Below are 24,479 nucleotides of genomic sequence, written 5' to 3' on the forward strand. Positions count from 1 at the left end.
TGGTGATATAACACCAGTAGACACCCTGCAGTGCAGTGTTGTTTGAGCCTGCAAGCTTCCCCTTATTTCCTCCCTTCTTCCGCTCCTCCATCCCTTCCTTCATCCCTCATGTGCTCCCTTCAACCTTCCCCCTCATAGCAGTGCCTGATTCATTTTCCCAGTAACAGCCTCAGTGCCCTGTGATTTATATGTTTATGGTCATTACTGACGTTGAGTAATACATTTCCGTTTTTCCCCTCTTCTCCGTCTTCCCCCATCTCTCTTTTGGCAGAGCCCTGGGGTCCTGCGAGGAATATCAATTACTTTATCCCTGTTTAATCACGGTCCTTCGCTCCCTCTCACGGCACCACTATTAGGCAAGCAAAAAAGAAGTTTTGTTTTTCAGGTGTCTGCTGTTTTGTATGATTTTTGTCAAAACCACTATTAACCAGCAAAGACCAAAGGCCCTCATACCCCTTTTCATCTAAGAGTAGTGGTGCAATTTGCTGTCATTAGCCATAAAATTGTCTTTTTCAGCTGATAAGTATTACCAACTGGCTGCTGTTGAACATTGCTTACAGTATTTACTGACGCAAATGCAATGCAAGCTAACAGCAGGCTGTAGCCACACTGTAGTCTTTCATGCTCTATTCTGAATTGCAGCTCATGTTCCCTGTTTTTTTTTTCGGTGGAGGGGTTTCTGATTGTATCTATTCCAGGATGTGACCCATATCTGATACCATATAAACTGACAGCAAAGTCAAAAAAATAAGCAGAGAGCAGCTGTTTGAGAAACATCACAATCTGTTTTCTTACACTTTGTGCCTCTCCCACTTGTTTCCAACACATCTCAGCTACAGTGCATGTTATTCCCAGTTTTGATCTGAGGTGTCTCAACTAAAATCAAATGTGCTGCTTTTCCACGTTGCTGTCTCTCATTGTTTTCGCTGCTGAAGCTGACTCAGTCGAGCTGCCATGGGTGCCAAAACGGTGAACGATGCGAGAGCTACATACTGTCATGGCAACGCTGATACATAAAGACAGGAATGCAATCTGCCTGTGAACAGCTCAGCCGGAGCAGCTCAGGGTTAAGTGCCTGGCTCAAGAGCTGGGTCAAGTACAGTAATTTGGTGGGTTTTATGTGTTAGCTTAGACCATGTCGTATTTACTTTGCGGCATCAAGCTTACGAAGGGATTCAGCATTAGCAGGCAGCTAATGTGCCCCCCACCCCCCCAAATTGGTCTTCTGCAGGGGAGACGAGCAATATCAACAAATGGACAGACGCGAGGTATCAGCATACTGACTTGCGCTCATTTGGCTGAAAGAGAAGAGGTTTAGGGAGGGAGGCTCCAGTGCGAGCAAAGTCAACCTCCTCATTACTGGCTCCTTGTCAACTACATCAAAGTAGCTTCCCAGACTCGTTCACTTGAAAGTTCCTGGTTAGCACCAGCTTTACGCTGCCTGATGGAAAACATGCTAGGGTTTTCATTTGGGTGACTCTATATTTCATCCCGCTGCAGCTAGTTTCTCTCTATAATATCCAGCTCTCTCAGCACAGAGTCCTAATGAACCGAGACTCCCTGTACAGTACGGCCTTTTTTCTCTTTGAATTTAAATCATCCAGCCAGGTAGCTGCCTACAGCATTTATCAAAGAAGACTGAGGCACCATCCCTTACAGGCAGGATTTCACTCCCAGAAATGACGTGTCTGTAAGTTACTTGAAAAAGAGGAGGGCAATCAGTTCATTTCCTTACATAAGAAACATGCTGTTTGTAAATAGCAGCAAACAGTTTTATTAATGCAGACTTCGGTAGGGTTCACGCAAAGCTACATAAGCCCTGAATCAGTGAAATCAGTGAAATAAAGTGTAGGCATATGGCCAATTTTAGGCTCTCAGATCCATTATTCAGTGGGAGAAAAACATACTGTATAAGGAGCTTACTCTAGAGGCGGAAGAAAAACTAGCAAAAAAAAAAAAATAACGAAGATGCGAGTAGCGCCGTCCTTATCAGTCAGATAACAGAAGATGCTCTTCTTCCCTAAGCTGTGTTTTCACCGAGGAATTTCTCTGCTTCTGATGCAAATATCATCTGGCTTGTAAATTGGGCATGGTGGTATAATACCAAACTACTTGAAGCTGTCACTGCACCTCCTCGGGACATAGTTTAATGACTGCCTCTTGTTGATGTAGACGCCATGTGGGTTTACTCTGCAAGTGCTGCTATTTCTAACACACAGATTTGATTGTATTTCCTCCCTCCAATGTAAATCCCAACATATTATTTTTCTTCATCTGCGTCTGCGCCTCAAGAGGCTGCAAGTCAGTGAGTCTACAACTGTGAAGCGGAAAGTTGAATCTTTGGATAGATTTGAATTACAGCCGCATACTTGATGCGAAAAATGCAGCGGAAAAGAAACGTCTTCACCCAAATTAATAATGGTACTTACAGCCTGGAACGGTGCGGAGTGATATGGTAAGATAACCAAAAGAGAAGAGAGGCAGAACTGCGAACTCTGCCAAAGCGAAATAGATGTGACCTTCCATCGTAGCAGGCTGAATTAACTTCCCCCATCACTCTCACCTCTCTGTTGTGAACGGCGCACACGCCACAGCACAACCCGGCACTCTCATGTTTATTAATTTCTGTCAGTGAGAGATGCGCTAAATCATTGACCCTCTTTTAGTGCCTCATGCTCCAACTGAGCCTGGGAACGAGGAGGGCGTATTGATTTTGCCCCCTTCTCATCAGCGTCCAGGCCCTTATTTGGGATGAGGAAATGGTAAATCTCATATAGTGAGCCCCCCTGTCAAGGCCTGTCCGGACCCTAATCTTCACTAGTTGATGGCTCTCTAATCTTTTTAGCATCTACAACTCATTAGAGGCTGAGGAGGTATGTGTAAAGTATTAAACATCACGCTCATTCTCAAGACATCCTCTGGAGCTCCATGAAAGAAACGTTTTTCCTCACAGGTTGGATACGGCATCGCAGCAATAACAAGCTTTGAATGTGGCCTCAGTTTCTTGACCTCAACTCGGATTACTCGTCATTTCCTTTTAAGTCCACAGTGGGTGTGCATGTAGAAAAGAAAAGAACAAAAATCTCTGTCCTGGGATTCTGCAGCCACAGTTCTTTTTTTACAGTGCTGTTTTGTGTCCCAGCTGGGCCCGTTTGTCACATTTAAAGGAACAAACAGTCACACGGGGACAGACTCATTATGAAGTTATTGGACACAGAGGTTTTGCTGACTGAGGTGTGACTTAAACCTTCCACCCACCTGCTCCTCTGTGGCGTGGAAATTGATTTGTCTTAGGTGGGAATTTTAGTCCTGGCTGCATGTATTAACCACAGTAAAAGCTATAATGCAAGTCTAGAAAATGCAGCAGACTGATCAGTGATCACGCCAATATATGGATGGATGGATGGATAGATGGATGGATAGCCAGAGGACTGAAAGCATGCATTATACAAGGATGAAGGCTATTAAAGCAGCCCCCTGTGAAACAGGAGAGATCAACAAACCTGGCTCCTAATTAGCCACACTATCCGCGTCTCTGACAGCTTTTTAGTTTTACTCAAAGAAACAATGTAATCTGCTTAGCAAATGAATGAAAACTAATCTTGCGTTAAAAAGTGATGAGCGCGTCAGGCCCCCTTAAGTGTTGGCTCGCTTAGTCCTGCAAATAAATCGAGGTACTCTCAGTAATCTAGTTATAAACTCCCCCTCTGAGTGTTTGTCATATTATCTGACATGACAAATAGATCCGAGCCCAGGCATCCCCCCCCCCCCACCACCACCACCACCACCACCATTTTTGCTCCCTCTAGTTATTCCTTTTTCTATACCGCTGTCCTTTCCCTTCCCTCCCCCTGCTCTCAAAAGGGTTCTTGGATGAAGCACCGCTGAATACTGAAGTGGGAGCAGGCATGAACCGGGTGCTTTTTCTCGGACATTCATGCCTGATTGGCTGTGAGGAGACCGGTGAATCTGCCCTGGGTCGAGGGTCCATTATCTGTCGAGGAATGGCGGTGGGTTAAGAGAGAATGTTTGTTTGCCACCTGAAAGGCTCCCGCACGTTGGCAGTGATAGAGTAGTTGCCAACAGCGCTGCATGTGTGAGCGGCATATGTGGGCATGTGTTTAAGCTCTCATCTGCACACTGAAGGACAGGGGACAATAAAAACAGATCAACACTAACTGAGCTGTTACAAAAAGCAGGTGCTTGCTTCCAACTGTGCCTTGACGCATGTGCATACAACTCCCCGTGTCCTGCTTTGTTAGCCCTCTGGCCTCGGGTGCAGCAGCGATGTGTGTTGCAGCTCATAACTGATTAGACTGAGTGCCGGTGTGAGTTAGCGACTGCCAAGTTCTGACTCATCACGGCGTCATCATCGTTTTAACAGCTGCATTATAGCATTGCTTATTTTATTTTGTTTTCAAGCTTCGGGACAATGAACAATATTTTTTTTTTTACTCGTAAAATGCAATCATGACTGAAACTTCACATTTGTTAGGACTTTGTGTGCAAGACATTTGAGTGAGAATAATATTAATTAGAAGACCTGCACCACCTGCAAGGCGATTATTGTTATCTGACTCAGATAGAAAACTATCATGGACTGTCACCACTAGATGCTCCAACTAAATAGAGCACATTTAGTTTAATGCTCAGTTTCAGCAAATAAAGCCCAAAAAGTCACCAGTTAATCTGCTCCTGCTATTTGCGTTTTTGACATGAGCCTAATGTGTGCTAGCTAGTGTTAGCACACATTCCTTGATGTGCATACTTAGTGGATTTTGCTCAGATGTAAAACTGTAAATCTACATGTAACAAAGGTAAGCCTGCAGTTTTCCCTACTTACATATCTGGATGAAGCTTGCAATTTCAATTTTGAAGAGAAAACATGCCAACTCCTTCCTATTTTTTGAGAGTTTTAATCAGTACCACTTCCCTTAAATCCGAGTGCTCACGCTGTGTGACGAGAAAGAGGTTGAGTACAATCCACGCTGAGTTTCGAGCAACTTGAGTCCTATTTTAGAACAGTGCAAAATTAATGATGTTTGTTCAGCAACCATAATGAAAATGATACTCTGAGACCAGAGTTTCTTGCCGAAATACATAACATCAATTTGACAGACTTTGAACAAAGTACAGAAAAATGTGATATGGCCTATCTGGCAAAAGGAGCAACACAGCAAATGTCAGGATTGTCACATAATTGCTGCATGTTATTTACATTGGTGTCAGAGAGAAATAATGACAAGACGCAGGCATGAACGCATTATGACTGAACAAAAACACTGCTTTAACTCGTCCATGCATCCATACAAATGACAGATGATTGTTAAAACCTGCAAAAATAAGCTTAATTGTCTATTTGTATGGTTCAAACCGAATATATTCATGCATGTCGAGGGAGTTTGCATCGTGTTTATTGGTATGTAGGAAATGATGCAGATGGAGGTCCTGAAAGCAGAGTCAGTAATCGCTGATATTAGTGTCGAGATCCCCAAGCTGCGCGGCTCCAGGCCTGCCCTTATGAATTGGCTTTATGAAAATGCCACCGAGTGACATATTTAAACCATTCAGCTCGATAACTGTGTCCCTCTCGGCTCTTGTGTTAAAAGGCAGCCTGATGCCCCACTGGTGCTCATTTTAGTAATAGAGGGAAAGGTATGAAGAGAACTTGTAAGAGATAAAGACAGAGTGAATCAAACAGGGAAAGAACAAGTAAAGGCTGATTTGAAACAGGCGAAAAGGAAGACAGGAGATGAAGGGGGCCTCGCTGTGGAGGTAATGGGCTGGACTGAGTGATAATCACATACTGTGGGGAGACGGTGCCACTGTGTGATGCAGCAGCACAGAGAGCCAATCATAGGGCAGCTGTTGTTGCCCTCTGACCCCGCTCTGTTCATATCTGACATGTCAGTCAGAGACAGAGAGATGAAGGGGCTGTGATGTTCCCGACTCTGATCTGAACAGCCTGGTGTTTCCATGGAATCCATTGATTATAGAAGGAGACATGTGATATCTACATTGATTTCAACTGTCTTCTACTATAAATCCCATCTGGCGTCCATCTCCAAGTTAATGCAGTGCTAATTGTGCTGACCTTCACAACAACGCTCTGTCTCTATCTCTGTGTCTGGTCTAGTCATGTTTTTTTTTTACACTAAAAGCACTTGGTGGCCTGACTGCCGCCAGCTGCATTTCATCATTACATGCCAGTCACCACAAAGTGCAAATTTCAGTTTTCATGTCATAAATATCAACACCACTCGATTCGCTTCCTTTTCCTCACTCTTCGACTTCAGTCTGCACCATAATGAAATCCCTCTTAAACACAGTATGGAATTTCTTCTTCTCTCAGTCAAAGTGATAACAAAAAATGGAGTTTAACGACGTCATGAAGCGACATGGGATCAATGCTAGAAACATTTGGGATAACGTAAGTACACAAATCAACCAAATATATAACATAGGTCCAATCCTTTTTAGGCATTTTAATGAGGAAATGTTATTATCCCTCTAAGAGCCGTCCTACTGTACACCGAGCAGCATCCTTTGTTTTGCTGTGTTGTCTGCTATTGGCCTCATTGCTGCATTGCCAGTGCTCAGGCCAAAGCACTGCAGTGGGTGAAGGTGGGCAGCAACCAGGAGTCAAAAGGAGCACTCCGCTGTGGAAGAGATCTTTCTCTGAAGGCTTCTGCTGGCAGTGTCAGTGTGTCGAAAGCGAGATCTGCTCTGCAGTGTTAAACAGGCACTGACACGAACCAGCTGCTGCAGGGAGTCGTTTCAACCCCACGGCTGTTGGCTTTTCGACTGTACATGAACCAGCCACATTCTGCTTGACATCATGCTCTGGCCAATGTCAGACAATGAGTAATTCTCACTAATGAGTTGGTTTTTTTGTTCCCAATATTATTTCTGTTTATTTTGCCTTTTTTTTAGATAACAGTTTAAAGTGAAGAGGAAGTGAACAAATTGGCGGACAATGGGAATAAAATAGGGTTTTGCAGTTTCACGACGTACAACATAAATGACTGAGCCACCAAGGACTGAGTGAGCATTAGTTCTTATGTTAACCTAGTGGCTGAGGTTAGGGTTAGGGTTAGGGTTAGGGGTTAGGTGTTTTATGACAAAGAAGAGGGTAGAGCTTAAAAAACAGATCATTTTGTTAATCAATTAACCATTAAGTAGTTTAAGTAATTTCTTCCAGATGATTGTCGTGATTGGTCAGATGTGCTGTGCTCTTATCCCCATATTTAGACCATTTTGCGCCTCCGTCCTCTCTTTGATGACCAGCTTTTCACTCCACTTCGAGTGTAGCCGTTGGAAACAGCTATGAATACGTACTCCAACAGCTTGTTGTGTGAAGCAATTCAGCAGTGCAATCAGGAGAGACTTCTAGGAAGAACAGAAAGAATGAGAAATAGGAAGTAGATTACCATGGGAAGTGATACCATGAATTAGTTGCCTCCAATATATAAGAAACTTCCCCCTGCACCTAAACACTGGTAGTGGTGAAGAGGACGGAGCTGGAAATTGGAAGGACTTCATGAAAGGCAAACATCTGATTGGAGGGTTTGCTTGAAGATGGACAGGCATCCCCAGTGGAGGTGGTGAAGGGGTGGAGGTGGATCACACGTGCATAATGGTGCTGATGAACAGCTGAATGACAGCAGAAAGAGAGAAAGTATTTATAGTTTGACAGCTTGCGGATGAGTGGCTGGAGGTGATCGTGGCACGCTGTGATTGGATGAGGACGTGGATGAGGTTGTGGAGCTCAGAGGTAGCAGGAAACTGTGCAGCGCGGTAATTTATTGATGCTAAACTGACTTTCAAATGCCGGATGGTTATGTGAGGCTGAGATTTGTCTTCAGTATTAGAAGTGTTCAGATCGCACAGCTGACTGAAAAGCAGCACTTCCCCATTGTCTGATGAAGGCGTACTGGCACGGACACACGCGACACACATGACTGCGAATTTACTGCAGTGAGTCTGTCATTTTGTCATTTTCCCTGCATCTGCTATTAGACAAGGTCAGGTTTATGGGAGGTGGTCTGGTGCCACTTGCTTTCCTCGTATATCTCTGGATAAGACGGGGAGCTCTGCTTTAAACCTGTCACGTCATGCTTTTAGTGTGTTTATTTTGACTTTTATTTTGCCCACCATAGCTGCATCCCACCAGCGTTTCCTGCATTTTATATTTTTTCACCCACTGCGTCGAAAAAGCTGAAGCTTGAAAGGACTGCGTGACACGAAACATTTATGTGAGACACATGGAGCGGAGCCAACACAAACAGGCCTGAGAAATGTTACCCAGTACCCTGGATTAATGATTAAAAAGAGGAATGGAAAAAGGTGTTGAAATTGGCGTCCTTTTCAGAATAGTGTTGACTTTTTATTCGCTCATTTCAAAATGTCATTTGACACCAGTCTCTCTTGAACTCGTCACTCTCCCTACTGTTTGCAAGAGATATGAAATTCTTCTAAGTGATTAAGCTTTTCCTGCAGGCAGACTGAAGCTTTTTAGCCAACGGGAAGCAGCAAAACCTGATACCGGGCTCAAATATCTCCTTTAAACTCTTTGTGTCAGCCTATGGACTTTTCTTTTATAGATATGTTGTAGCCAGATGTGGGTCTACCAGCATCAAAAGCAGACCTTCGGAGACTCATGTGGCATGAGGTCATGAGGTTGTGAGGCACCAGTGCTCTGCTTTGACTGAGAAATGCGTTGTGTGGCCAACTCACTTAAAAAAATAGGTCATTGTTCTCTCCATATTATTTCCTCACAGCAGGGAGGGAGGGTGTAACACGGTGCGTATCAGAGAGCTGTGGCCCCTGTTGAAAGGTGAGGACAGAATATTGTGTTTTGGAGAACGGCATCATTGCCTTTGGCCTCTGCTTCATTCGTCCACAGCATCTTCTGGGAGTGGACTGAGCTCGCTGCTTGTTTACTTGCTCTTTGCTTCTTCCTGTGCAGGCCGAGCCCGTCGAATCCCACAACAACCTAAGAATATGAACGCTAGACTATTGATTAAACACTGCCTCTCGGCAAGTAATATCATTGTGTGTCAGCTCTTTTTTGTGATATCTTTATTTTGTCATCTCGACTCTCCTCCTGTCCTCACTTCAAATCCTGACTCAAATCAAATTTATGAGGTATGCATAAATTACACGAAGGCCTCCGGTGTCCGTTCAGTCCGTGTGTGTGTGTGTGTGTGTGTGTGTGTGTGTGTGTGTGTGTGTGTGTGTTTGTGTGTTTCGGGGCTGCACACATCATGTGTCCATGTTTTCTTCTGTTTCTGGGTGTTTGTGTGTGTCCGTGTGTGCATGTGTGACTATATGCGTGTTCTGAGTAATGGGCTTTGTGCATCCTCTCTTGCTGACGGCCAGGATGTATCCATGGCAACGCCAGGTCGATCCTAGTTGTGAGCTGGTGAGAGGGACTTGAAAGGGAGCGTTAAACCTCTTCTCTCATCTGCCCTGCGCTCTTCTCGCTCTGACCATGGTAAAACGCATGGCCTTGTTGAAATCCCAGCCCCAGGGCTCCACTGTAGCTGTGACTGTGGACACTCACATCACAACACTGCCACCCTTTGACCTGATGTGAAAACAGAACCCCAAAACACTGTTTTGTTTCCTGTTTTCTCAGTGAGTTCAGGTCTCAGTGAGGAAACACAAGGGATTTTTCCTGAAAGGTTAAAGCACCAGCACAGAGTGTATTAGGCCTTTTTTAGGATGATGGGAAATGGAAACAGGAAACAACATGTAACAAAGGTCCGCAGCTGGATTTGAATCTGAGACCGGTTAATGGTCGGCGCCTTAAGCCCCTGGGCCACCAGGGGACCTCTTTTAGGATGATTTTACTGAGAAGTGTTAGAGCTATTTAATTCATTCAAGTAATTTCATGGGAGTGAATTCACATTTCTAATTCACAGGGTGTAATGATGAAATGTGTGGGTTTTTATGTCAATTTGCTGTTGGTTTGAAAGCCTAAAGCTCTTTTGTGAGTCTATAAAATCAATATCTGTTTCATTGCCAGTAATTTATAGCTTTTCACCCTTTGCACTGCTGTTAAAAAGCTGCTCTATCAAGTTTCATTTTAATGCTTACTAGTGGCAAAAAAAAAAACATGTTTGTGAAGAAACAGTATGACTGTGTTTGGCATGTGAGGCATGGAACAGTATTTATATAGAAATTGGTTGTGTACTTTTTTGTTCACAGTTGGCATCTTCACTCTCTCAAAATGTTGTTGCCTTTCAAGTACTTTGATGCTTTCAGTCAACAGTTCCAGTCCTTAGGAGAGACTGCAGGATTAGATGTGCTGCTGCTGCCCCCTAGTGGATATCAGTATGCTTAATGAGGCAGAGCGATCATGACTTGAAAGCACTGAGAGATGTCAGGGAAGGAATGACGATGAAAAGGCATAAAAGGAGAGATAAACAGGGAAGAATGGTCCAGTCGTCTTTGCTCTTGGATTGAAGTCTTTTGAGAAGAACATGCCAAAACAAACAGATTTATTGCAGCCTCGTGCATCTGCACTGACAATGTAATTAAGATCTTTTGGCACAAAATAAATGAACCTAATCATCTAATTTTTTACAGCAGGTCGGAGGCCTCTGCTTCGCACTGTTTAATTTCCTTCACAACTTGCCATCTTTTGCCAAATCCAAGACGGTTGTAGATGTGAATATTCATGTAGTAATACCTCTCAGAAGGCAGGGAGTGCAGCTGAGGGAGCTCTGTGACCTTCTTGTTAGGTCAGGCTGGATGCCGGAGGCTATCTAGTGATCACTAATGCATATTCAAGAACCAGAGGCTATCAGGCGTTGCTGTTCCATCGCCAAGATTGTGCCCGATCAAGGCCAAGCCACAACTCTTTTGTTTGCTCTGTTATCATCAGCAGTTTTTTCTGTGACAGATAATCTTCACAGCTGCTGCTAAACACATATTGACAAAGTCTGCTGCCTTTCTCACCCTCTCACTTGATATTTCCCCCTGATGAAAACACGCTGGCGGGTTGTTACAGCGTAAGAGCTCAACACTATGGATCGCTTTGGTTAATGTGTTTTCTATTGGTTTTACAGGTTTTAATGTGGTCCTTCCTTATAGGATTAGCTGTAGGTTTTATTGTAAAGAGTGCTGTCATCCCCTTAAATGCATCTAACATTTCATCTTCTGGCACCATCATGTTACTGAAAATAATCTCAGCAGTCTAATGGAGGTGGATCAATACAGATGGATCAGACTCTTACATTTCCTTTTCATATCACAACCAACACCACCTCTGGGAATCTGCATTTATCTCCATATTCAATAATGAGAGGATCCATTTAAGATGTTTTCTCTCCACTACTTGTACATATTCAGTTTCAGTTAATCTCCTTTCCACAGAACTGCTCGCAGCTATGTGGAGGGTTTGTAATTGGAAGGAGATCTGTTGGTAAAATGAGCCATTAGATTGAAATAACAATGTGCAAACCAAAGTCGATTAAATTCCTTGGCTATTCTCCTTGATGGTTTCTCTGTTGTAGCTTATTTCTTGATAAGACGTCACGCGGGAACTTTATACCTCCTCTGTCTGAATCCACTAAAGGTGCACATCTTATTTGGTGTTGTTCCATGTACTTTAACAGTCATTGTGAGCACAGATCTTGCAATAAAGCCATTGCACGTAAGGTTGTATTGCATATTCCAGCTTGTGAATCCTTTCCATTTGCTCATCTGCAGTCATTTCACTGACACCTAAGTATTATTTGCATTTGATTACACAACTGTGCTGAGATCATTGTCTTTTTGCAGGAGTGAGGTCACACCGAACAGTGAAATCAGCAGAAATAAACAGCCTATTTGGTGTTTTTTTTTTTTTTTCATTTTCTTTCTTCCACTGCATCAATGCATCAAGCTTCAGGGTTTTGTTTTTTTCTTTTTTTTCCTGTAAATGGTGAAACTCTGCCCCAGCGCTGTGACCTGTGGCTGGGCCCTGCGGGAGTATTCTGTGTCCTGTACTCCTCATGGCCTCACCTTCTTTCCCCTCCTCCTCCTCCTTCTCCTCCTCCTCCTCCCTTTCTTCTTCTTCTTCTGCTTCTTCTTCTCTCTTTTGAAATTGCGAAAGGATGGATCTGCCCCAGAGACAAAAGGACAAACCCAGGCAAGGCAACTCAGTTCAACTCAGTAGAGAGCAGAGTTTGTGGTTTGCTCTTCAGCTTGTGCTTCGGATGATGTTTTGACCTCGTTTTGGACAGTATGTGTTTGATTAGCTTCGTATTTTGATTTACAAATCACTTGATGGGCCAGTATAGTTTGTGGCACATATTTCTTATTGTTTTGCTGCTGAATTACGGGATTATTTCAATAGTTTGGCGTCAGTAGTCAGATTTTAACAAGTTTACCACCACTTGTCGTCTTGAATGGTTTCATTGCTTCAGGATTTTTGGACTCTTCGACTGTTTCAGGACTGGATTTCTGGCCTCATCTTATTTAAAAGCACTATTGACTTTTTCATCCTGCCACCATGCCGGTCCGGATCATGTGCACCATCTCCTTTTCTGCCGACGACGAGCCTGATAGAGGATATGGTAAAGATGGTTTTGACGACCACTACAAGCGGGTGAAGAAGAGTTATGGTGACGGGGACTCGCAGGACTACTTGGATGGGTGTAGTCAAGTGGATGATTACAATGACGAGGAGGACAACGTCACCGAGGTGGACGACCTGGCCACTTTCTTCAGCGGTTGCTCGCTCCATGGTGCCAACCATGTGTTTGTGGAAGAGAAGAAGTTTGGTATTCGCCAGGGTTTGTGGGCGGTGGTCTTCACCATGGCCCTGTCCGCTTTCTTGTTTCAGGTGGCTGACAGGGTCATATATTATCTCCAGTATAGTCGCATCACCATGCTGGATGAAAAAATGGCCAAAAACATGACGTTTCCGGCTGTCACCATATGTAACTACAACTTTGTTCGGAAGTCTCAGATGAGCTACAGCGACCTGATTTTCATGGGCCCTCTGCTGGGCTTCGAAGAAGGCATGGCACCGGGGTTTCCGCTCGCCCCAGAGCCGGACCGCCCGCCAGGCTCTCGCTTCAGCCTGGATGAGTTCTACAACCGCACTCGACACCGCATTGAGGAAATGCTGCTGGAGTGTAACTTCAGAGGCTTAGACTGTGGCCCAGAGAACTTCAGAGAGGTAAGTCACACTGAGACCCCACAGCGAGAAATACGTTTCAAATTAGTCTGAAATGTTTGATCTTTCTGGGAATCAGCAGACTCTAAATTGGAAATCATCAGTGGAAGTTGGCACTTCACATATTCAAGAAGTATTTTATTTGAGTCTGGTAGACTTGATAGTTTTGATTGATTAGTAATATTGCATATGGGGATTAGAAATTGGAATGTGGCTCAAAAGGATGTAGAGAGGAGACTGGCGGATTTCATCAAGGGGTTTCTTCTGTTTGGGCTCATTGTCATGTAAAGAAGACATCCACTGAAAACTAAGCTCCTCGCTGTTGAGGTACTTTGTAGAAAAACCACTGATACAAAAGAAAGAGTTTATTTATTGCTGTGAGGTAATTCAGTTACTTACAATCCCAAGTCGTTGCTGCAAATAAAAATGTTAGTCAGCGGCTCTGCTTTAATGAAACTCCACTGTAAATTTGAAAAAGAGCAGACATAATAGAAGCAGCTTCCATTACTTAAAGTGGCATACTTGGCATCCAGCTATTGTTACTGAAGTAGACAAACACTGAAGGATCTTTGTGCTGCCTAGAGAAAACTTAAGGGCAGCCCTTTGCCACACACATTCCCTGAATTTCTTCTATTTTTGGTTTCGTGTCTGCTGCCCCATTTTCCCTTGGGTTTGCACATCAGACAGCACATGAGAGGAATACTGAATTACCAAGAAGTGTTGACAATACCCAGCCATTGGTCTATTGATTTTCTTGACCTTTGCACAGTTATGGATAGTTACGCACAGACTGTTAATGCATGTACATGACATACTATTCCCATTTGGACTAGCCAGATAACATGATGCCTTTTGTAATGTACAGTTTATTTTTAGAATCTATTATCACAGTGTTAATGGATTTGTACTGCCTAAACTATTAATTATCACCCAATCATTAAGTAGTCTTTTAATAAAAGAAGAGTTAAAACAGTGTCATGACATTAAACACAAAAAGCCTGTCGTAATGGGAGATTTTTCATTAACACCGCAAGCAGCTCTGACATTAAGGGTTGGGAGGTTCTGCATCCTGTCAACCAAAACACCCCAACACAACACAAACTCAACAAACGTGATGGCCAATGTGAAATGTAGGTCTTGCACGAGGAAAATACGGAGGTGAGAGTGGCTTAATGTAAAGAAGAGCTGTGAACATGTTCTGTCACAGCAGGACACACCTTCAAGTGGAAGGGCAAATAATTGAAGTCTGTCTTTTTACGCAGTTTGTGCAAGTAGTATGAAATTAAGGATCCTGCAGTGAAGTGGAATCATTGCCGCTGTGAAGAATATGATGCAGAAAAGAACAAAAAGGACATTTTGAAGATTAAAAACAGTGTCTCCCTTCTACGGAGGTCTTCCTGGCTTGATTTCTCATACTCTGTGTATGTTGACACGTGGTACGAAAAGGCAGCAGGACTTATTACCACAAAAAGAGAGTGCACTGTTGCTTTGACAGCAGACTATAGATCTTACTCTACATACTGTATTTTTAGTCAGGTTTCACTGTCTTACTCAGGCAAAAATTGAAAAATGCTCTGGTGGAGCAAATCAGCATCACAAATGAAAAAAGAGAGGTATATGTCCATTGTCCTTGAGGTGAAATAGGGCCAGCTGTCATCCTCTGTTGATATGCTTTTTAGAAGACAAACTGCTGTGACTGCAGTGCAGTCTGCCTTTTTATCAGCATGTGAGCGAGGCAGTGACCAGACGTCACTGCAATGGAGCAGTTCAGCACTCATTCCTAATGTCGTGTCATGTGTTGCTTTGAATTAAATGAAATCACACCTTAAATCACATTATCATCTTGCTCACCTCGTTGAAGCTGTGGCAGATTCTGCATTTAAAAAAGTGGTAACTGTACCCATAGAAACCCGATTATCCTCAAGAAGTCATGAAGAGATCATTACAGAATAGGTTATACTGTCGTTAATGTTGTGAAACATTTTTCCGTTTCTTTCACACCACTCGTACCACATTGTTTCATTAATGCTCTAGGCTGCTTTTTTTATCAGTGAGATCCAGGCGGTGTATTTGCCTCATATATGTTTAATATCTGCTAATACCTGATAGTATCTGACAGGGTCAGTGTTTGTAAAGAGATGTGAAAGCGGAGTTAAACACTGTGAAATAAATGGTGTGTGCGTGCCTGCAGGTTTCAGGTGTACACCAGTTGTGACTGCAGTAAGGCTAAAGAACAGACTAACACAAGTGACATGTAATTATTTCTTTGTCGGGTCTAATAGGACTAATTAGCCCTTGTCAATTTAAAAAGAACCCTTCTGCAGAACAGCCTCCCACTGACATAACCATGCATTGTTCCTTCAGCTCATGCAGCAATTATAAACAATGCTGTCTCACTGTTCTGTTGCTCTGTTTCCAAAGCAAATACAGAATGTGTTTTATGTGACTTTGAAAATGTTCAAGAACAGATTCGATCGCCAGCCAGTTAAGGAACACATCTCACGGCTACTTGTGGTGTATTGCTGTGACGATTGTATTGTTTGGTGGTATAAAATGTATTTTTTTATTTGTGCAGCTAACAGCGTCCACGCTGATTATGCAATAGCATGTTGAGATATTTTAACTGATGTTACCATCTTTAAATGCTTTGAAATGTTTTTTCTACCTGTAGTAGGCTAATGTAGGCACTGTTATATTTACATTATATTTAATTATATATTATTAACTAGCTTAGCATACTTACACCCCCAGTGTGCCCATTATTGATTAAATAAGAGCAATGAGCCTTTTCCCCGGGAGATGTAGAAGGATAGTTTGGGGAATCGGGAATTAAAGTAGACACAAATGAGGTACGCTGAGGAATAAATGGAACTGACAGTAAAAGAGAGAACAAATGAGACATTGGTATCACGCAGGCAAAGAAACAGACCGACATTCCTGCGAACAGGTCAGCCGTTCCCTTGTGGCGTGTAGGAAAGGCTTGGTTGTATCTACAGAGGAGGTGAACTCACTTAACAGCATGCATTATGTATTTCTGTTTTCTTCTGGACTTCAGATCAATACTGTATTTATTTGGCGTAATGTGGTAATTGGCAGCTGGTCCCAGAGCAGAGAACACTGAATTCCTGCTAGTGCCTGTTTATTATATCTGTTAAAGAGCCACTAATGACCCGCAGATTCTATTGTTAGTGTATTGCGAATTGGCGGCAAAGGGAGGTGGTCTGATTGATTGCTTTCTGTCTCTCTCAATCTCTGGGGCTTTCTGTCCATTCCTCCACTCTGTCTCTTTGTCCGCCGTCTCTGGTGTTTGTGCATGTCGAGGTATGTTTCACCGTGTATGTGCACACCCTGCCATCAAGCTCCGGCTTAGGGATGGGTCAGTAGCGAAGCTTGGCTAACGTCCTGCTGATAGATGGTTCAGGTTGCAGCAATTCTGTCCCAGAGCAGAATGTGAGCCCCCCTCAGAGCAGTGATCCAAATCCTTACTTCCTGCTCCATCCTTAGCCCATTAGCTACAGCTCGCCTTTCTCCCAAGCTCAGCATTGTCAACAGTATCAGCCAGTGGGTCTGGTTACGCCCTTCTCCTGTCTCCTCAAGAGCATCAGGCTGTTTACCCCGGGCTCAGACGGACAGACAGACAGACGGACGGACAGGCAGACACACTGCGAGGGAATATTTTCAGAGAAAGGAAAAATGAAATGCCAGAGCTGGCCTCGCCATCTGGCTCTGAGCTGTAAATACTTGTTATGGTTCAGCACTTCTTTTAAGCAGCCATCGGGAAGAGATTGTATCAGGGAGAGTGTAATGTAATTATCCTCAAGCATATGCCATGATAAATTAGATGTTAGTGAATTATCTTTAAAAAAAAAAGAGCGCAGTATCTCGTTATGTGTGTTCCACCGACGAAGAACAAAGACGAGCCGAATTCAGCGCTGCCAACCTCGAGTGTGCTCGGAACTCACTTTGTTCTTGTCACTCGCGGAGCAACAGTTACTCTGCACCTTGTGCAATTAGGCTAATTAAACTGTCACTTCTTCAAATGGAAATTGATCTCGGTGCCTCTGTTTGTAACATGTAGTCATTTTGTGATTTATACTATTTTCCATTATACAAGCCAAATGCTTTCTTTGGAGCTTGATCTATGTTTGACTCTTGCAGTTTAATTAGCTGGTGTGAAGTTCAGATCCATCTGGCGATACTAGCAGAGCGGCACAGAGGCATTGTTGAAATATACACACATCTGTGCCGAACAATAAACACTGCCTAATGTGACGTTTTAGCCGCTTCTCTTCCCCTGCTGCGCCTGACCCTGGGTGACCAAACTGAACCGAAAAAATGGATTTCAATTTTCAGGATATGGAAATGAGTTTGATTAAGCACAAGCAAAGGCTCGGTGAGAAAATGGTCATTACAGTCTCTGACTTTGAAAAAGCTTGCACTGCTGAAATGCCTCCTCCCCTCTGAGAGGCATCAGCACAGGGCCATTAAATATTTATGGTAACACTGAAATTCAGATAGCTGTCTGTGACTTTCTCTCAACTTCTCGGCCATTGTTAGCTTTTTATGCATAGCTGCAGCTTATCACAGTTGCTTTTGTTAGAATTGTGAGCACTATAATGAGAGCTTAAAAAATGGATTTTGGAATTTTGCATTCACTCAACATAACAAGATCCTCTCTTCTCTTGATCTCCATATTAAACAGTGTGATGATCTAAGTGGTGAAATTAGCACCTCTGATAATCATCTCCTTTGTTTTCAAGGCTTTCCAGCAGTTCATTTTGCTTGCCAGCATTAATTCCACTTGTGCTGGCATGCACTTGTATCAAACAGTGATCACAAGGGGGCAGTGTTTCACAATTATCTTAGAACCTAAACTGGCTTTCATGGAGTTTTGGCACTGGGATGCTGCATGCTGCTCTTTTTCTCTCTTTGTTTACAAGAAAACACTCCAAAATATACTTAATCCCATCTCTAAAGAACCCGTTGATTCCCACCACAGTGCAACATCAGAGCTGCAGCGGCCACTATCCAGTTAAAGCTTGGTGCAAAAGCAGAGAGCTGCTGCCAGTAGAAACACAGTGGTTGCATTTTTTTTTTCACAAGAACTGTTTTCCTGAGGGATTAAACTCTATTTGTGTGTTGTGGGGATTAAAAAATAAATATTGCAAATCAAACATGAGCTGAGGTTTGTTCAGCGTGGACGGCCTTGGCAGAAACCCATACCTCACTCGTTCTCTCTCTCCCCTTTCTCTCCATCTCTCCCTCCATCTTCAGCTCCCACACTCTTTCTGTACATGAGGGACTTCAGTCTAGTAGAAGAGACACTGTGACTCTCTGACACTGTGTCCTGTCTCTCTCTCTCTCTCTCTTTCCCTCTCTCTCTCTCTCTTTCTCTCTCTCTATCCAAGTGACGGATCAGTGTTTTTCCGAATGCAGCCATTTTAATTAAATCGCTCATCAGTCTTCTTTGGAGGCAGGTGACAAGAGGTGCAGCGGTACTCACGCCCTGTTAAAACGAGCCCAACCGGATACACGGCCTGGGTCATTTAAATTGCACAAATACATCGCTGCCTCTCTTCAATATGAGCCAGCACTTCATAACACAAATGCTAATTAATCATTAAAGTGGCATCACTGAAAGGATGGAACTTTCACTTCACTGTCCGACTAAGATAAACGATGCCTAATGATGTGAAAATGAGGGATACAGCAGTCTTGTTGGAGCAATTATATATGAATAAGACATATGACAAGTGTCCTATACAGGGCCAATAGCCACTTTCTATTAGCTAATTAGGCTGATGAGAGGGCCTTAATGGCTTCCTACAGGATTGTCCCCCTTGTACTTTCTATCAGAGCTGAAATAAAATGTTTGGCTCCAAATGACAGACTGGATGTCAGAGGAGCTGCAAGGAGAAAGGTGGTGCCCTTTTAAAAGCACTGGACTCAGGCTTAGTGTTCTCCCTCTTTTTATGTCTCTCTCGGAGGCCCTGTGTGTGTCTTTCTCCCAAAGCTTTCTTGTGTGTGTCCTCATGCCTGATGCGTGAATGAATGTGCAGACAGACCTTTGAAGCTGGACCAATCCCTTTATTAGAGTAATTAAACAACGCTGACTGTCTGTGCTGGAAAAAAAAAAAAAATCTCATTGTAGTTCAAGTACACGGAATCAACCTAAAAATAGATATTTAAGAGGTGCCGTGTGTGCGCTGTGTGTAGTGGGGGAGGATGCCTAGAGGCAGGTACGTGTTTGTGGGCGAACTGCTGCCTCTCCTCTCCAGAGTTTCATAGATGACTGTATCTATCGTGGTCAGCAGGACCCCTTAAGGAAGTGAGTGGCTCTTTTTGCAGTGGACTGTGGGATCACCTTACCTCACCTTAGTCACGTGTTTTAGGGTATATGTTTGTATTAAAGTGTGTGTGTGACCGAAAGAGACACGAGAACACAGCTGGAGACAAGGGGTATCAGTGCATGTCTTTACACTGTGTCAGAGCGTGTGTGTTAATACCTGTGAATTCTTGTCGAACATCAGCTCTGACAAGCCTTCTGGTAGTTGGCTCTCGCTCTTTAACATCCCTTTCATGAATTTTTTGTCCCGATCAGTGATTACATGGATCGGAAGCCTTGCAGAGCTCAAAGGTGCACAAATGGATTTTAAGGCGGAGGTGGAAGAAGTATTGAGAATTTTGACTGAACCACAGTGTCGAAACAGTTACATGAAAAAGTCATGCATTAAAGATTTTACTGAAGTAAAAGTATGAGTGTTACCATCAAAATACACTTAAAGTACTCATCATACTGAATGGCCCATTCTAAAATAATATATATTTTATTATTGGATCATAATTATTAGTGCTCTGTATAAGCATCACTTTAATGTTGCAGCTGGTAAAGGTGAGGCTAATTTTAGCTAATTTATATACTGCTGAGTAGCTTAATCTATAATTATACTTTATAATTTATGCTTTGCGAAGAACTATCTTCATTCTAGCGAGTGGGTTTATTGCCGGTGCTGTGAAACTGTCCTGGGACACATAAATTTTAGAAAAAGGGCTGTATTTTCAGTTTACCCTCTTGATTTTGCAAACTCACGCTGCCGAGGCCTCGTGTTAACTTTGGCTGAACTTAAGAATGCCCCTTTTTTATGGAAAGAAGACTTTGCATTTGTCCCCCATCTTTTGCAAAAGATAGAAAACAGTGTTGAGAAAACCTGAACCTGTACTTTAATGTAGTTTTAAAGTTGAGCTGGGAAAGTGACGCAGGGTTCAAGAGGCTGCTCCGTGTCGCACGCTGAAGTATCACAGGTTTCATCCCTTTAACCAGCGGTGCAAACATCATTGCTATTTGACACTCTGAACACATATCTGCTCTGTCACTGTGAGACAAACGGCAAACTGCCTTAAATGTAAATGTGCTCCAAATTGTAAACAGGCCTGCCCTGAGCTAATGTTAGTTGAAGGTTTATTGATTGAGCGGTTGTTGTTTCATCCCAGAATCTCAGAGTCAATCTGAACAGGTCTGGTACGGCTGCCTTTGGGCAATACTCGAAGAGGAGCTGATTATGTTGTTCAGCTCCACAACCTAATAAGCACAGCTGATGCAGATCTTAACACCAATAATATCCTGCGTAAGTAGCATACGGTGAGAGAATTACAGACATCAGGGAGGTGTGCCTTCTCGATTCAAACCTCCACCTCCCTTTTCACATGCTTTTATCAGGGCATCATTGTTGGGGCAGCTTCAAATCAGGCGTTATTGGAGAGGGGGTGAAAAGCAAATAAATAACGGCAGCAATTAGCAGCTGTGTCTGCTACACACCTTACACACCCACATGCTAGCACACACACATACACACACACACACACTCAAGACTTCAGCCATCATATTGCTTTGAGTAAATGTATCTCCAGAGGGACCATTATACTGCAGACCAAAATGAAATCAAAATGAAAGATCCATTTAGGTGCAGCCCACCGTGCAGCTGGCTTCGGTCTGTTTCACCCTTTCTGCAGACTGATCTTCCTCTGTGCGTCTGCATGTGTGTGTGTGTGCGCGTGTTTGCGTGTGCGCCTGTTTTCCGAGGGGGCTGACAGCTAGTCGGGCTACCATCGACCCTCCTTCGTTAGTGCTGTTTTCACGGCATTTCTGACATCCCCCTGACATCCCACACACACACACACACACACACACACACACACACACACACACACACACCTGCATACTTTCACTTCTTGCCACCAGCCGTTTAACAACCTGCCAGTTTACTTTGTGCAAATTTAACAAGTTTCTGGATGAGGACAAACACTGAATTTGCACATATATAAATTCTGCTGAAGCAGTTTGAACTCAAGCTCTACATCCAGGCGAGAAACGGAAGAGGTGTTTGTTTCATTGTTTTCAATCTGTCACAATATACTGGTTAATAGCATCTTCTAAGCCTGCGATTGTGAGCTTTCCTTAAGCTGTGTAGAGACTGAAATTAATAGGACATGACAGGATATCTCCTGAGGCTCTCATTGGTGGAGAAGCTCTTGATCGCTCTTATGCTGAATTAAAAATCAAAAGCAAACTCGGTATAATATTTTGAAAAACTTTTATGATACAACTTGTCTCTCAGGAAGGGAAGAGGTTGAGCTCGAGGCATTTATTCCTTTAAAGCAAACGGGATTGATAGGTTATGTATTTGCAGAAGGAGCGGGAAACTTTGTTCATGCTGTTGCCAGTTTGATGTTGTTTTCAAAGTGCGCGCAGTTGTTTCAGTAGAGTTTGTGTGTTTTATGTTTGTCCTTCCATATTTAAGTGCCTGCAATGCTTGTGTGCAGAAAGGCCGCCCCAAAACTCTTCATTTGAGGTGTGTGATCCAATATGCTATGGATTTACACTCATTTCATCAGTGTCCTTAAGTTAAAGTTATCAATATAGAAGTTAAACATTTTTAGGAAATATAGAAATTTGCTTTCTTTTAAAGACTGAGATGAGAACATTCGTAGTTATCAATCAGAAGCCCGACTGATAATCTGATAATCTGACTTTTGGCAACCTCACTGTGACAACAAGACTTCAGGAAGCGGCACAGAGTCACCGCGCCTGGCTGTTGTTCACCAAGAAATAGCTGCAGCAAGGAACTCCCCCTATAAAACATTTTGACTCTTACTCCATATTTATTGCACAGACATGAGACTGACATCCATCATCTCTCGTAAAGAAGGCAAATAAGCATATTTACAAAATGTTGAACTGTCCCCTAAATCCGTTTTTCCTCTTTGCTGTTTATGCGAGTGATATAGCTCGAATGCATAATTGCAGGCAGTCTTTGACCCTTCCACAGTCGCCTCAGCCACCACATTTGTGCCTTTCTTAAATCACCGCTGCTGTGTGTGATTATGACAACCACACAATCTTGAGCGCCAGCACAGGACACTCACCTCCACTGCTAATAAAACAAATGGATGGATTTAGTTTTACAAGAAGGATTCATTTGTAAATGTCAAACAGAAAGGGACCATTTATTTCACAAAGGGCCATTCATTCATTTCTCCCCGAGCGGCAAATAGGAGGCATCAGGCCTGAGGGGACTGGGAGACTGTTTGCTGTAGCTAGCGGCCGTATTCTGAAAGTCATTCATCAGAACCGTTTCCCCTTTTCCAAACTCTCCCCAGCCCAGCTGTCATGATGCTGCCAAGATGAATTAGATGTGTCATCCTGCCTTTCCCTGTGCAGGCAGGGATACTCTTACTGCCCCCTGGGCTGTAAATACAAATCTTCCCCATCCAGCCACAGTATTTATACAGTGAGACTCCCAAGTCCATTTTCAGATGAATGCATTGATGTGTCATGCATGGTGGTGCCGCCACACTCAGCCCTTTCACACAGTCCTGTCCATAGCAATGTTATGTTAACAAGGCTCGGTAGCCACTGAGCTCTTACCACATACCAGCTATTCAGAGTATTTAAACATCTGGCCATGTGCAAACTACAGTAATATTACTGTAATTTCTGTTTGAAGGGTTTTCAATGCCGCAATATGTTTCCCAAGGCAATGCTCTACACGCTGGTTTTAAAGCAGCTCAAAGGCTTCACACTGTGCCTGAAGCCCTACGGCATCTCTAATGTACAATCACTATGAAATGGGTCAACATGAACTTTTAAAGACTCGTACTTATTTTGATATTTTTAAACTGCGCTCACCCATGTCCAATAAGTTTGTGTTGTCAAATCTGACCAGTTTTTGTTCCATAAATAGACTAGTAATCTACGCTTTGTTTCACTCCATCAGGGTGGAAAAGCATCTGAAACTGCATTAATATCTTTTCATACTGAACCTCAGGCATCAGGCCTTGAAAAATCATTTATATTTAAAGAAAAAAAAAAACATAATTGAACATCACATTAAATATCTTATAAAAGGCATGGGACTGATAACAACTGCAGCAATAATAACAATAAACCAAACATTATTGTTTCATTTTGAAATCTTTAAAGTTTTAATCTCTGGTTCATTGTACAGCAGTGTTTTAAAGGGGAACTCCAGATATTTTGAGCATCCATAAAGCAGTAGCGGCTCAGTAAAGTATCCTGACTTTTAGTCGATGGCATGGGTCATGCTCTATAAAGGGAGGTTACTACATGTCTTTCATATTTTGTCAGGACCACAGAAGACATTATAATGCTGTCTTCGAAGGGCCCTTGAATGAGAACTGTACTTTTTAATCATTATAAGGTTGTATAATGTTAGTTGCAGCAGTTTAGCATGTTCTCCTTATTCACACACTTGGACTATGCTGTGTTCAAAGCAGACAGAGTGAATTATTATAGTTTAAGAACCAAGGACATGTATTCACAGCACTTACACAATGTGCCTCTTAATACTTTTCATGCTCAGAGCGCCGCTGACGTCACACAATATTCAGCTTTGTTTCAATGTCACTACCTGAAGCTCGCTGCGTTCACAAGCTTGCGGAGAGCTCCTGAGCTACTTCCACGGACTCTCTTCACTCAGATTGTGTTCGCAGTAGAGCGGCACTTACCTGACGCAGTGTTTAATTCAACCTTATAGGCCAGGAGATTGAGAGGCCATTGGAAAGGTGGCCCTTGTGACACTTGCCCCTTGCAGCAGATCATGTACACAATTATCCCCAAAATTGTCTCTGTAAATCGCCACCTGCTCCTCTGTCAGGTCCCGCAGCGACAGGACCTTGACTGCTGCGGCTCCTCTCGCCTCCACCCCGTGTCACCTCCTCCCTCCCTCCCTCTCTCCATGCCTGCTCCCTTGTGGATCCTTTGGCGCCAAACATTCCCAGCAGGAGACAG

At 43.2% G+C, this 24,479-nt stretch overlaps 1 protein-coding gene across 2 annotated transcripts in view; it reads left to right on the forward strand.

Annotated features, from left to right (window-relative positions):
- Nucleotides 1-24,479, forward strand: part of asic1b (acid-sensing (proton-gated) ion channel 1b) — a 143,769-nt gene that overhangs the window by 85,754 nt on the left and 33,536 nt on the right. Inside the window, exon 1 of one of the 2 annotated variants that reach the window (XM_076741283.1) lies at nt 12,261-13,174. The exons of the other annotated variant lie outside the window; for it this stretch is intronic. Within the exon in view, the coding sequence (XP_076597398.1) occupies nt 12,503-13,174 (672 nt within the window). The 5' untranslated portion in view covers nt 12,261-12,502. Of the gene's footprint in view, nt 1-12,260; nt 13,175-24,479 lie in introns of those variants that run through there. 2 annotated transcript variants of the gene reach the window in all.

The sequence above is a fragment of the Chaetodon auriga genome, chromosome 2 (assembly GCF_051107435.1).
Source record: "Chaetodon auriga isolate fChaAug3 chromosome 2, fChaAug3.hap1, whole genome shotgun sequence".
In the NCBI taxonomy this organism is placed as follows: Eukaryota; Metazoa; Chordata; class Actinopteri; order Chaetodontiformes; family Chaetodontidae; genus Chaetodon; species Chaetodon auriga.